Source organism: Ahaetulla prasina, chromosome 4, assembly GCF_028640845.1.
Source record: "Ahaetulla prasina isolate Xishuangbanna chromosome 4, ASM2864084v1, whole genome shotgun sequence".
Taxonomy (NCBI): domain Eukaryota; kingdom Metazoa; phylum Chordata; class Lepidosauria; order Squamata; family Colubridae; genus Ahaetulla; species Ahaetulla prasina.
The window spans coordinates 126,007,536-126,020,954 of NC_080542.1; the positions used below are offsets into that span (position 1 = coordinate 126,007,536).

Below are 13,419 nucleotides of genomic sequence, written 5' to 3' on the forward strand. Positions count from 1 at the left end.
AAGAGCCCCGGGAAGGCGGCGTTGAAAGACACACTCACGTTGGCCAAGCCGGAGTTTCCGCGTCCGGGTCGCTGCTGCTGCTGCTGCTGCTGCTGCTGCAGCCGAGGCGATTGCGGGGTGGGCCTATTGTCCGATCTGAATCGGAAGTCATGGCGCTCTGGTGTCGGCCTCGCTGTTGCTGCTGTTCATGCGCCGCTTCGTCCCGGACCGCGAGACTCTTCAGCAGCTTGCGAAGCTGCGGCTTGGAAATCACTAGTGACAGCGGCGGCGGGGGCGGCACTAACAAGCAGCCCGGCGATGAACTGGCGGCGCCGGTGCCGAAGACGGCCGTAAGTTAGCGATGCATTGGGGCGAATGGAGGTCAGGAAGGGAATGAATGGGTGCAGCGATCGCAGGTCCCAGCGGAGGAGCCGGTCCCGGGGAGAGAGCTCCGGGCGCCCGGGTGAAGAAGGAAGGGGTTGCACCAGGACGCGGGCGGAGGGGAGGCGGTGGTGGGGAGGAAGCGCCTTTGGGAACCTCCAGAAGCAGCCCAGCGCTTGGAAACCAAGCCGACGTTTACCAGCCCTGGTGCCCTGAGATATGGGGCGACTGTAATGCCCGGGTTCACCTTGTCGGTTGTGGGGATGGTATTCTTAAGAAAAGGCGAGGGGAGGAAGAGAAAACAAGGAGCGGAAAGGGAAGCGGTTTCCAAGCCTGGCGCGACGACTAAGGAAGTTAGTTGCCCAAGATCCCTTCGGTGATGTTGGGGTGCAGCTGATGAGATATGTTGCAGAAAATATGACTTCAGAAACAGAGTTGTTAATGCCTGGAATGCACTACCAGACTCTGTGGTCTCTTCTCAAAATCCCCAAAACTTTAACCTAAGACTGTCTACTGTTGACCTCACCCCATTCCTAAGAGGTCAGTAAGGGGCATGCATAAGAGCACCACCGTGCCTACCTTCCCTGTCCTAATGTTCCCTTAGATTGTATTCATTGTATGTATTCAATTCATGCTTATACTTATGTATATTATTTAATATGTATTTGATAAAATAAATAAATAAAATAAATAATTAAATTTGTCGCCTGGGGCATTTGGAGGGCACCGGGTGACAGATAATGACTAAGATGTGCAGAAGGGCAAAGGAAGAGGGATTGCAATAAGCAAAGGCCAGAGAAAAGAAAATAACAGTATTTCCTGCTGTACAATCCTGTTACAGATTGCAGCAAGATGTGTTGATGTGGTTTGCTTGTCTTGAAGGTATCTCTTAAAAGGCTTACAAGTTGGAAATATTAAATTATCTGCCAGTGGGCATTATTCTCAACAGACTATACTGGTTGTTAAATAGGAGGCATGAATATTAGGTACGTTTGTTGCCTTGAGTTGGCCAAAGTATAAAAAAGTGGGATAAAAAGTATTGTTGCTTCAACACATACCTAAGTTTGAGAAAAGTTGTCTTTCAACCAGGTTCATCAATTCACAAGTTACTGCCCTCTACAAGATGTCAGAGATGAAATAGGCATTTTTTTTTATTATTTTGCTCAGCCCATTGCATTTCATTGTAGATATCTGAACCCATTTTCACATACTTCCAAACCAATATCTTCAAGAGAAAGTATGGCAACAGTTCATGAGTTGAGTAATAAGAAAGAAAGAAAGAAAGAAAGAAAGAAAGAAAGAAAGAAAGAAAGAAAGAAAGAAAGAGAGAGAAGCTAGTAATGATTACATTACAAGGTTTTCCAAATGAAAGAAATTTATTATGCTTCCCTGCCTTATTTTCTATGGTTGCTAAAACTCATTGAGACAAATCCAGGGAACTTATATCTCCAACTGCATGTATGTGGGCCACTTGTATACCACTCAACATCTCTGCAGAAAAGTGGATATAAGGGGAAATATCTGTGGAGTGTTGAGTTGTTTGTTGTCTGAGCTTCAAATGCCCTATGCATATAAACTGCAATAAAATCCATTGACCTCTTAATCCAGATGGGTCTAATTTAGAACTTCTAACCTTGTTCAGTCGACTAACCTCATTCTCTTTTGTTCCCTTTCCATATGTTTGCAATTAAAAACCATACCTTATCATAAAGCCTTACCATAAAGATGACATAAAGTTTTGCTCCTCCTCCTGCTACTTTTTTGCCTCCCTACCTGTGGCACCTACCCACCTGCTCTCATGGCCTCTGTCTATAACATTCATCCACTCATCCATAACTCTTACCCACCAGCTTGCTTGCCTGGGACTTCCGTCTTCTCCCACGCCATGTTCATTTGAAGTCTTCGCTTAACTAATATGCTCCTGGAGTTATGATGGCAACTGGAACTTACTGGTCACTAAGTGACACGTCATATCATGTTGCACCTTACAACCACATCATTTAGCAACAAAATTCTGATTCCAATTGCCATTGTAACCCGTAGTAACTTTTGTTAATTCTATCTTAATTCTGCATAAAATATAGATAATAAATATTCTTTTTTTTTTCCTCTTCTCTTTCTGCAGAAATCTAGTTTTTTAGGGGAAAGACTGTGTCTATTTTTTCCAAAAATGTATAGTATATGTTGGCGGTAAGTTGAAAGCTTTCTACTATATACATTATAAAAAATAGTCACACTAAAGTAAAGTCATACTAAAGTAGGTAACTTCAGTATCTTTTTAAGTTTAACTGTGAAGGATGCAACAATGAGATATTAAATTGCATGCATCATTTAGTCTTTTTTCCATCTTTGACAGTTACATTCAATATAAATCATTAAATCGATATATAAGATTTTTGATAATCATCATATAAGCATGTTTCTTAATATAGCAGCTGAAACAAACAGAGCAAATATTCTCATCTAATAAATTTCAATTAAATAAAAATTAAAACAGCCAAAATCACATAGGAAATTGTATGAAATACTATCTTTCTGCCTAAGATTTTGCAAAACAGTGAGGAAGATAAAATCTTGTGAAACTTGGTGATCACTTGCAATTTTGGCTATTACATACATGATATACATGTATATGATATACACTTACGTATATGCACACATCATATAAGGTACTTCATGGTGATTTACTGAAATGGTATGCTTCACCAAACATAAGAAATTAATGTAGTGGGAATAGTGACAATAATTCCATATCTTATATAACATGTAGCTTGGTGCTGGATTTTTTTTGTTCTCCTGTTTTAGAGGAAGGAAAATAACTGTGTAGAATGGAATAGTTGGTGGGTTTGTTTCATTTGTTTAATTCAATACAAAATGACAACTTTTGCTTTATTCTCCATATGCATGTCCACACAAAGGTACAATATTTCTTTTATTGTGTATCAGATTTAAAAACCATCTATGACCCTCATGGAGATAATAACTTAGTACATTTGAATAAAATGCTTAAACTATTTTTCCTCAGGTTTTTTATAATTTTATAGATCCTAAACAGCTAGTCTTTTTCTGTGATGTAGCTAAAGCAAGATAGAAGTATGAGACTCAGAAACTAATAATTGTACTGGATACAATACAATTCTATCCTGTCCATGGTTAAAATTTGGGCAGAGGGCAAAATCCATTTTGAATAGTAGAATTGCAAAATAACTGCTTCTGCTTAATGCAAACACAAGATCCACACAAAATCTCCAAACTTAATGATTTTAGAAAACTTATGTTCTCCTTCCTTCTCAGTATTAACTGAATAATGTTTTTTTTTTAACTTTGTAGATAAGCTGAAAGAACTATTTCTTTTTATGTATTTTCTTTTAAAAATTCAATTAGGATTGTTACAATAGTGTTATTTTTCTGGGCAGCAATGACCAAATTGCCTCAGTTACAGGGATTATGTTAATATTTTCTTTCTTCCCCAAAAAGTTTTGCTAGGTTTCAACATACAACAGTGCAAACTCATTGCATTGGTAAAGCAGTCAGAGATGAACAATACAAAGATCCTTTTAAACTTGGAGGGAAAGACTTGAAAAATCTCTATGAAGATATTAAAAAGGTAAATATGTTTTTGGTGAGCTATGATAAGAAGCTCTAATAGACCATTCTTTAGATAGGACTTTATTGTCATAAAGCAAGTCTAGATTAGCAGATATAGACAGGCTTTGTTTGGCTTTTTGCAGGAATTACAGGTTTCTACTACAGAGCTTAAGGAAATGTGTGACTACTACTTTGATGGTAAAGGGAAGGCCTTTCGGCCAATTATTGTGGCACTAATGGCCAGAGCATGCAATTTTCATCATAACAATTCTGGGTAAATATCTAATTTTTATTTTTGAATTATTAGAGTTAAGGTTTGTTCCCATACAAAAGCAAGTAGCAACAAGATTTAGCAGATATTCAAGCTTCTTGTCTCTTATTTAGAATAAGAGAGAATAATTTCTCACCATGTACATATCCTACACTACTGTGCCCTGATTTACAGTATTTATTTTTCAAATTTAATTCTATACTTCCTCTTCTACATTAAATATGAAATATTAATTTCATTATAAACTTTAACTGAACTCCAAACATTAATCGTTTCATTATTATCAGGGCAACTGCTAGAAGATTAGCAAGCTGAAACATGCCTATTTGCCGTGATGTAGAAGTGGATAATTTATTTAAAAACAGTTGAGGAAAGTAGAAGAATAGAAAGTCAATAGATAAGGCCAGCGGATAGGTTCAAAGAAAAGCTATTTATTATTGCAGAAGATAAATGGATATGGCAAGAATTTGCATGGTCTCCAAAATTTTTGAATCTGACTTGATATCACCTGTCTTTTTCTGTATTGTTCAAGCTATTCTAACAGGGTTGACATGCTACATTTTTCTTATCCTCTTCCCACGTCTCAATCTTAGAGAAGTGAAGGCAAACCAGCGCTCCATAGCATTAATTGCAGAAATGATCCATACCGCTACACTAGTTCATGATGATGTAATTGATGATGCTAATTCACGAAGAGGAAAAGTTACTGTTAATCAAATCTGGGGGGAAAGGAAGGCAAGTATTTTTTCTTAGCTATACAAAGTGTTGTTGAAGTGGGAATGTTACTTGATTGATTTATCTGCATGACACAAAATGGAGCAATACAGTACAAGAAAGATACAAAATATATGTCCAAGGAAGAGCCCAAAGAAAAATCAACAATCAGTGAAACCACCTAAACTATCCCAGAAGGATTATTGATTGTTGATAAGTCCAGAAGGAGTTTACCACCTTCTCTAACCAGGGGCTCAGAAAGGAGCAAGATCACAACAGCTTGATTGAACAGTTTAGGTTTAGGGACGAAAGTGAAATAATTGAAAGTAGATATTAACTTTTGTTTTTTAAAAAAGAAAACTCTAGTTCTTTCTGGATGCCCAACAGTTGCCATTAAGCTTTGTATATGCGGTTGAAACTCCCACAAACATATATAAGGGGATTCAGTTTTGCTAGCTATGTGTAGATAATAGCTGTTGATGTAATAATTTCATGTAAAGAAACTTCCTCTTGGCAGAAGAGTGGAGCCTCAACCCCGCTCTTGAATTTTCTCAAGAGAAAGGAACTAAGTGAAATTTCTAGGGGTATAAAACAGTGTTTCTCAACGTTAGTAACTTTAAGATATATGGGCTTCAACTCCCACAATTTCTTTCCAATCTCTCATTGTCTTATCATTCTGGCTTACAGTTTATGAAAAGAAAATGTTTTATATCAGTGAGGAAAAAATATAAAATGTGTTGTCCTTTGAAATTGCATTTCTGAAGTTGCCTTCCAGATTTATTTGTTGGCAGGTTCCCTGACTACAAGATTTTTTTTAAAAATGGTATGCAAAGCTGTAAATTGAATAATGGTTCCAGCTAGAGTATTTTAAAATCAATTATTCTTTTTCAGGCAGTCTTAGCTGGTGATTTCATCCTCTCTACGGCATCTTTAGTTTTAGCACGTATTGGGAACACAACTGTCCTTTCTCTAATAACGCAAGTGATTGAAGATCTGGTGCGTGGTAAGGCTTTTTTAGCAACGTAACTAGAAATAACTGCAATTCCATTTCCTTGGCAATTAGTTGCTAACACTATTGATCCTTTTTACCTCTCTCAGGTGAATTTCTCCAGCTGGGTTCCAAAGAAAATGAAAATGAGAGGTTTTCTCACTACCTTGAAAAAACTTTTAAGAAGACTGCAAGTCTTATAGCACACAGCTGTAAAGCAGTATGTACGTTCCATCTTTTCTGTTAATTTATATTAATGTGTGGAGGAGAGACAGATTAGGAATTAGAAGACTGAATTTTTTTTCAACAAGCTTAAGAATATAAAGGGCTTTGACAAAATGGCTGCAGTGGTATCTTTCATTCATTTTCCAGAGAGAAAAATAAGAGAGAAAATAACTTAACCAGTACATTAAACCTAATGAAAAAGTGGGAGCTTCATTCAAAACAAAAACCAGTTATGATGAATTTAGTTTCCTGCATCATCAGTTTCAGAGAAGGCATTGAACTTATAGAAATAACTTGATTGAGCAAATAATGGTTTTACAGTTATGGTGCTATCAAGGTGTTACTTAGCATTTCAGTTGAACTTTCTTTGATTCACCTTGTGCTGCATTATTTCAGGTGATTCCAAGAAGACAGGAGAAATACTAAACAGATATTCCCAACGTTTTTTTAATGCATTTCACAATAAAAAAGGAGCCCATTATATAAGCCATGGTTTAACAATGCAATGTTTTCGGGAAGTGCAATGTGTGTGCCTCCCCAGATGGTATCTGCAGAATTCCAAAATAGAATATTGTTTTGTTTTGTTTTTAAATAATTAAGTGCAAGTTCATAGAATCTTATGAGATGTTATTGAATTTCTTATCACATACTGGATGAGAAAATATCAGAAATCTGGTGATTTCTTGAAATTTTGGCCATTTAAAAAATATGATGGCAACCAAACGCCTCACACAGCACCTTAAAAAAATTACAGATTACACTTGCCTGCAATTAGAGATCATAGATGGGCAAACTAATGGATGATCAGTCCTACTTTGTTCATATGTATTCCTAATCTGGAATTAGATGTAAGCCCTGTTCCAGATGAAAAATCAGTATTAGATGAGTGTAGAAGTTAGACCAGTGGTTCCCAACCAGTGTGCCGCGGCACTAAGGGGTGCCGTGAGATCTTTTGAGGGTGCCGGGAACTTTTGAGCTACGGAGATTTTAAATATCTATTTCCTTATAAGGGTGCCGGGAACTTTTGAAAGGCTTTCCAAGGGTGCCTCAAACAAGAAAAGGTTGTGCCTCAAACAAGAAAAGGTTGGGAACCACTGAGTTAGACCATAGATCCTTAAACCATTAGAATGCTTGGAAAGTGAGGTCCTGATAGAAGGCACCATTTTTTTCTTGCATGCTTTGGAAGGATCTGGCCAGAGAGATTCATATCTTTGTGAATTCTGGATATGGTTTATCTTGAAAAGAAGAGCAAATGCAAATTTTCATAGATGTATTTCATAGAGTGGATCACACAATTTTCTAACAACTTAGAAGATATTTTATTGACAAGCATAGTTTAAAAGTGCTGGTTTAAAGCCAAAAGGTTTGGCACCCTAAATATATAATAATCAGTGCCTGTCCTATTAACTTTTCTGTAATATACAGTCCTCTTCAGACATTAGGCTAGTAGGTATTTAAAATAATTATTTATAGGAATAGTATTTTTCATTGAATACTTTTTGCTCTACTTTCCGGTGTAAGTAAAGAAAGTGTTGTATAACTGACTTTCCAATACTGCGTAGATTTTTGCCACAATGGTTATTTTATGATTATACATCAACTTTGCTGTCTGATAGGTAAAGAATACTATTAGTAAAGGTAATAAAAATGATAGTTAACTATGGGTCTCTCAACATTTATTATAGTGCTTCTCTTTATGTTACAATGAAATTTGATGACTGTAAAACAAACAAATCATTTTGCAATCATAATCTTATTATATGTGTTAGCCTGTGTTTGCAGTTATATATATGTAACTATATTAAATATTTAAAAGTCAATCCATTTTTGAATATAAAGGTATCTCCATCTATTTGTTTATCTATCTTTCTGCCTTTCTATGTATATAACTATCATCTACCTACCTACCTATCGATCTATCTATCTCTATCCCCAAAGCTCTTCAGACATTTGGAAGACCCTGTTTTTAATGCTTTCCTGTTGTCTTTCTCATAACTTAATTTTTTTAAACTCTGGATATATAAAGGCGGACTAGGCAGAATGCAGCTATTGATGTCTGCTTCTCTATTGTTAATGGATTGTTGGCACATATGAATAATGGGAAATAGCCAAAGATTCTGTTCTTTTTTCCTTTTCAGGTTTCTATACTAGGCTGTCCTGATCCAAAAGTTCATGAAATTGCATATCTATATGGAAAAAACCTTGGGATAGCATTTCAGGTAATGTATAAAGAATGATGACTTAAAGACACAGAGTTTTTACCAATCAAATAAAATGCTAAAAAGGGGGAGGTTTGGAGCATTTATACGTGTGTGCTTTACTTGGATCCTTGCAAGAATTTCTTGTAAACTTCGTATTGTATATTCTTTGTTTACTGTAGCTGGTAGATGATGTACTGGATTTTACATCATGTTCTGAACAGCTAGGAAAGCCTGCATCAGCGGACCTTAAACTTGGAATAGCCACTGGGCCCGTCTTATTTGCTTGCCAGCAGGTATGAACAATAGAGACTGCACTTTCTTCCCAAGATATTACATGTCTTTTATTTATGCTAAAATTTAAAAGTATTGTTGTGTATGCATGCTTTGAAGAAAAAAAGGAAGATGCTAAAGGAAGGAAAGGTAGCCTCCACAGATGCTTTTCAAATCAGAAGCAATAAAAGATACTAACCCGGGGTGAAATTCAACTGGTTTTATCCAGCTAGGGCGAACTGGTAGCGGTGGCTGCAGGAGGCTCCGCTCACCCATGCGGACATCATGATGTCACTTTTTTGTGACATTTTAAGCTGCGCATGCACAGGAGGCTCTGCGCATGCACAGATGACGGAAAATACACAATATATGCACATTGACGAACCAGTAGGGAAAGTAAGTGAATTTCACCCCTGTACTAACCTTTAATTGGTTTCTTATTATCCTAAATCAAATTAGCAACCCAAGACACGGTTAAGTTTATTGACTGGATCATTAAAAGTTCATTGTAGAAACCTGTCTGGGTTTAAGTGTTCCAAGGTTTTACATCGTTGGAAGTTGCATTTAACCTTCATATTAATTGGCAATAGGATTCGGTTCAACTGTATCTGATTCTGGAAGGCTGCCTGGACAGATCACTGTAAATTTTACCAGCGTTTTTCAGAAGTGGTTTGTCATTGCCTCCTTGAGTGAGTGAGTGGCCAAAAGGGACCCTTTCTGCCCAAGGTGGGATTAGAACTACTGGTCTCCCCATTTCTAGCCTGATCCTTTAACCATTACACTAAACTGGTTCTCAATTTGTGATTTATCGACGCTTTTTTAAAACAAACTTCATTGGCTTGTTGAATATAACACACTAACAGCACGATGGCTCAGTGGTTAAAACTGAAAAGTTGACAACCAAGGTTGGAGACCCGAGCATTATGAAATGGGATGAGCTCCTGTTCTAGCTTCAGTTCCTGATTACCTAGCAGTTTGAAAGCATGCGAATGCAAATAGATAAATAGGTATCATTTCAGTGGGACAGTAACCCGCGTTCCATGCACCTTGACATAGTCATGCTGGCCATAGATATAGAAATGTCTTTGGACAATTCTTACTTCCTTGGCTAAGAAACAGAGATGAGCAACGCTCCTAGAGTTGGACATGACTGGAAAGAGGAAACCTTTACCTTTATAAAACACACTAAGCCAAAATCAGTCAAACGCTGGATTTGACTTGTCCTTGTTTTGCTAAATCATTCAATCCATTTACTGTACCTCATATGAAAAATTCACAAATTAATATAAAAGTGATGCTCTTTCCTTTCAGTTGAGCCTGATAATTGATTGAATTCAAGGGATTGTAAAGATGTGAGTACAGTAATTTTTGATTATAATCAATAGGGAAGGATAGTAAAGCTTGTAAGTTCTGGCCAAATTATACTGTTGAAAAAGAAAGAACATTCTAACGTTTGAGCCAATTTGTCACACCTGCATATATACTAACTCATATAGAATCCAGCACTGTAGTTGGATTTTTTTCAAATGACAATTTTTCTCCTAAATATATTGTGATCCATTCTGGGAAATGAATTAAAGTGAAACAGACATTTTCAGATCATCAACTCAGTTTCGCTTGGTTTGATTGCAAATTATGAACACCGTCAGATAGCATAATTTCTTAACCTGCCTTCATTTGAGTGTCCCCAGTATGACTAGCACTGATAATGCTACATAGTTAGGGTAATAAAACGTCTGCAAGAAAACAAGCAAGCTCAGAGAGCACCAAGGACCCCTCAGCTACTTCTGTGAGGTTGCTTCTGATAGAATTGTGGATCGTGAGGAGAAAAACATCCAGCAAGCTACAAAAAAACCTCATGTAGCTGTGCCTGGATTTAGATTGCATCAGTAGGCAAAGAACTGCCAAGGATGGGGTAATTATACTTTTCTCTGTTCTAGTTCCCAGAAATTAATGCCATGATAATGAGGCGATTCACCTACCCAGGTGATGTCCAACGTGCCCAGGAATTCGTATTACAGGTGAGACAAAACCTTTATTAAAAGTATTGGTTGTTCCTAAAGAAAATTTGGTATACTCTTATGATTTGACTCTTCCTTGCAGACAAAACACCAAGTGATACAATGTTGATTGAAGTACATCTGGTCCTCGCTTAACAACCACAGTTGGGACCTGCAACACTATTGCTAAGCGAGACATCACATGACCACAATACTTACAATCTCAGTTCCACTGTGGTCATTAAGCGAGACATAAAGTGACATGACTTGCAGTTTTACTTTCAGCTTCTCTGTTTGATTCTGCTTACCGGAAATGCAAGGACTGATTGTAATTATTTTTTCAGTATTGTCATAACTTCAAAAAATAACTAAACGGGACAGTTGTTAAACAAGTACTACCTCTTTATTTTTTTAGAGAAAACACACCATGCTGGCATTGACATCCTGTGTGTCTGATTCTGTTATTAAAGTTACAGCATCTGTAGTAAATCATGTACATGCTACAGCAATTATTATATATTAGCACAGATTAAATATTTTAATAAGACGATATTTTGCAAGATGAGCTTAAATGGACTCCAGAGGATGGCAGAGGATAGGAAGGCCTGGAGGAACGTTGTCCATGGGGTCGCGATGGGTTGGACACAACTTCGCAACTAACAACATTTTGCAAGAAAATATATTCATTAGTTTCTTGCATAGAACTGTTCAAATGTTCATGGAGTGTAAGTCAAGATATTCCTTTATAGAATCCAAATGTTCATGGAAAACCAGTGTGGTGTAGTAATTGAGGATGGGACTAGAAAATAGGCCCAAATTCAAGACCATTTTTAGCCATGAAAATTCCTAGGATAACTTTGGGCCAAGTAATTTTGTTTTAGCACAGTCTTATTCAAAATATTATTGTATGGCAGGGGTGTTAAACGGGCGGCCTGCAATCTGGGACCATCACACACAGGCCATGCCCACCCCAGTTGCATGAAGGGGGAAAATGTTGCGATACGTCATATGACAGCAACGTGACGCCGCGAGTTTGACATCCGTGTTGTATGGGATAAAGGGAAGGGAGATACATACATCTCCCATATATCGTATTTTTCGCACTATAAGACACACATTAGCTTTAGAGGAGGAAAACAAGAAAAAAAATCTGCCTCTTCCTCCCAGCATCCATCTGGTATTCATCTGGCTGGTGTCCTTGCAGCAAACAGCCTGGTCAGCTTCAGCATGTGATCACAGCCCCAGCACGTGGCTCATAAGGGCTCTACTCCATTGTGTCCACCACCAGTCAACTGAGCTGAGCTGCTGCCACTACCAGGGAACACTGGAGTCTTTGCTGCTAAGCAGCTGATTGATTGATGGTTGGATCGGAATACCGCCGATCAGCTGTTCTAGGCAGTGGGGATTGGTGGTGCTGGCGGCAACCCCCGCCACCTAGAGCAGCTGATCGGCAACATTCCGGGAGGCCGATCCAACCGTCAATCAGCTGCTCGGCAGCAAAGACCCCAATGTTCCCCAGCAGTGAATGGCAGCAGTGATGACAGGCACCAGCCACCTTCCCCCCGCCGTAATATTGCATTCTATAAAGTTGCACAAAAATTTCCACCCACTTTTTTTGGGGGGTAGTGCATCTTATAGTGCGAAAAATACAGTAAGTTGTCTAGCTCCTATAGGGATATGCATCTAGCACGGTGTTTTTCAAACACTGGCAACTTTAAGATGTTAAGAAAGGACTTCGGTGGCATAGTGGTTAGAGTGCAATACTGCAGGCTACTTCTGCTGATCACTGGCTGCCAGCAGTTTGGCAGATCAAACCTCATCAGGCTCAGTGTTGACTCAGCCTTCCATCCTTCCAAGGAAATGAGGACCCATATTGTTGGGGGCAATAGGCTGACTCTGTAAACCGCTTAGAGAGGCTGTAAAGCATTATGAAGCGGTATATAAGTAAGTGCTATTGCTATTTGTGGACTTCAACTCCCAGAATTCCTCAGTCACCAGACTGGCTGAGGAATTCTAGGAATTGAAGTAAACACATCTTAAAGTTGCCAAGTTTGAAAAAACACTGATCTAACAGATGATCATACTGAAAGTGGATCAGGTAAATATTGTCTTGGTAATTCATGCAGGCTTCTCTCGGCAGATTGTCGATTTTTATATTTAGTGAGTTGGGTATATTGAGTGTTGTTTAAGACTCAAGGAACATTTTCATAAATCATGGCATCCATGGTGATATAAAGCATATAGGGAACTTTTCAAAGTAGCTTAAATCTACGTTTACCTTAAAATTGTAAGGAACTATAAAATGCAGTTCTAAAAAAGAATCAACTAAACTCTCACAAACCAACTGCAGAATGGGGAAACAGCAGTTCACTAACTCCTCCTTTAATATTTTGGTCTTTCCTTAGAGCGGTGGCATACAGCAAACAAACTACCTCGCACAGCGTTATTGCCATGAGGCAGTGAAGGAGATTAGCAAGCTTCGACCATCTCCAGAAAGAGATGCTCTTATGCACCTGGCAGAAATTGTCTTGTCTCGAGACAAATAACCCTTTTCTTCTTCCTGGTGATTCTGGCAGCTATTTTACCAGACTGTGCCTAAACAGTTTCAGAACATCTTGGCTTGCTTCTGGTGCAGTTCCCATTATTTTTTTTAAAGTTTTCCTAGTTAAGTAACTAGGCTTATGAAATGCTTTTATTGAAGAAAGCCTTATGCAACAGTGAAACACAATCACTCTGTTAAATTGATAGCCGCACGTGGTATCTATGTTTTTAATGAAGAGGTTTCTTCTTTTATGTGGGCAT

General features: G+C 38.1%; 2 protein-coding genes across 6 annotated transcripts in view; one reads left to right on the plus strand and one right to left on the minus strand.

The window, feature by feature from the left end:
* Positions 1 to 169, minus strand: part of LOC131198441 (protein adenylyltransferase SelO-like) — a 55,618-nt gene extending 55,449 nt beyond the window's left edge. For 2 of the 3 annotated variants that reach the window (XM_058183086.1, XM_058183085.1), the window contains exon 1: positions 39 to 169. In XM_058183086.1, coding sequence (XP_058039069.1) covers positions 39 to 151 — 113 coding nt within the window. In that variant the 5' untranslated portion in view covers positions 152 to 169. The remainder of the gene's footprint in view (positions 1 to 38) is intronic. The other variant, XM_058183088.1, reaches the window with a different exon arrangement.
* On the plus strand, positions 150 to 13,408 carry PDSS1 (decaprenyl diphosphate synthase subunit 1). 3 transcript variants are annotated; one of them, XM_058183095.1, is made up of 11 exons: positions 150 to 329; positions 2,486 to 2,550; positions 3,838 to 3,967; positions 4,092 to 4,222; positions 4,813 to 4,958; positions 5,829 to 5,936; positions 6,032 to 6,141; positions 8,285 to 8,365; positions 8,527 to 8,640; positions 10,558 to 10,638; positions 13,023 to 13,408. In XM_058183095.1, the coding sequence occupies exons 1-11, from the start codon at positions 150 to 152 to the stop codon at positions 13,161 to 13,163; spliced, it is 1,287 nt and encodes a 428-aa protein (XP_058039078.1). In that variant the 3' UTR covers positions 13,164 to 13,408. The 3 variants fall into 3 exon arrangements, with proteins under 3 accessions (XP_058039078.1, XP_058039080.1, XP_058039079.1); XM_058183097.1 differs by lacking the exons at positions 150 to 329; positions 4,092 to 4,222; XM_058183096.1 differs by lacking the exons at positions 150 to 329; positions 2,486 to 2,550; positions 4,092 to 4,222 and having other exon boundaries at positions 2,557 to 3,967.
* Positions 13,409 to 13,419: the final 11 nt, after the last annotated feature.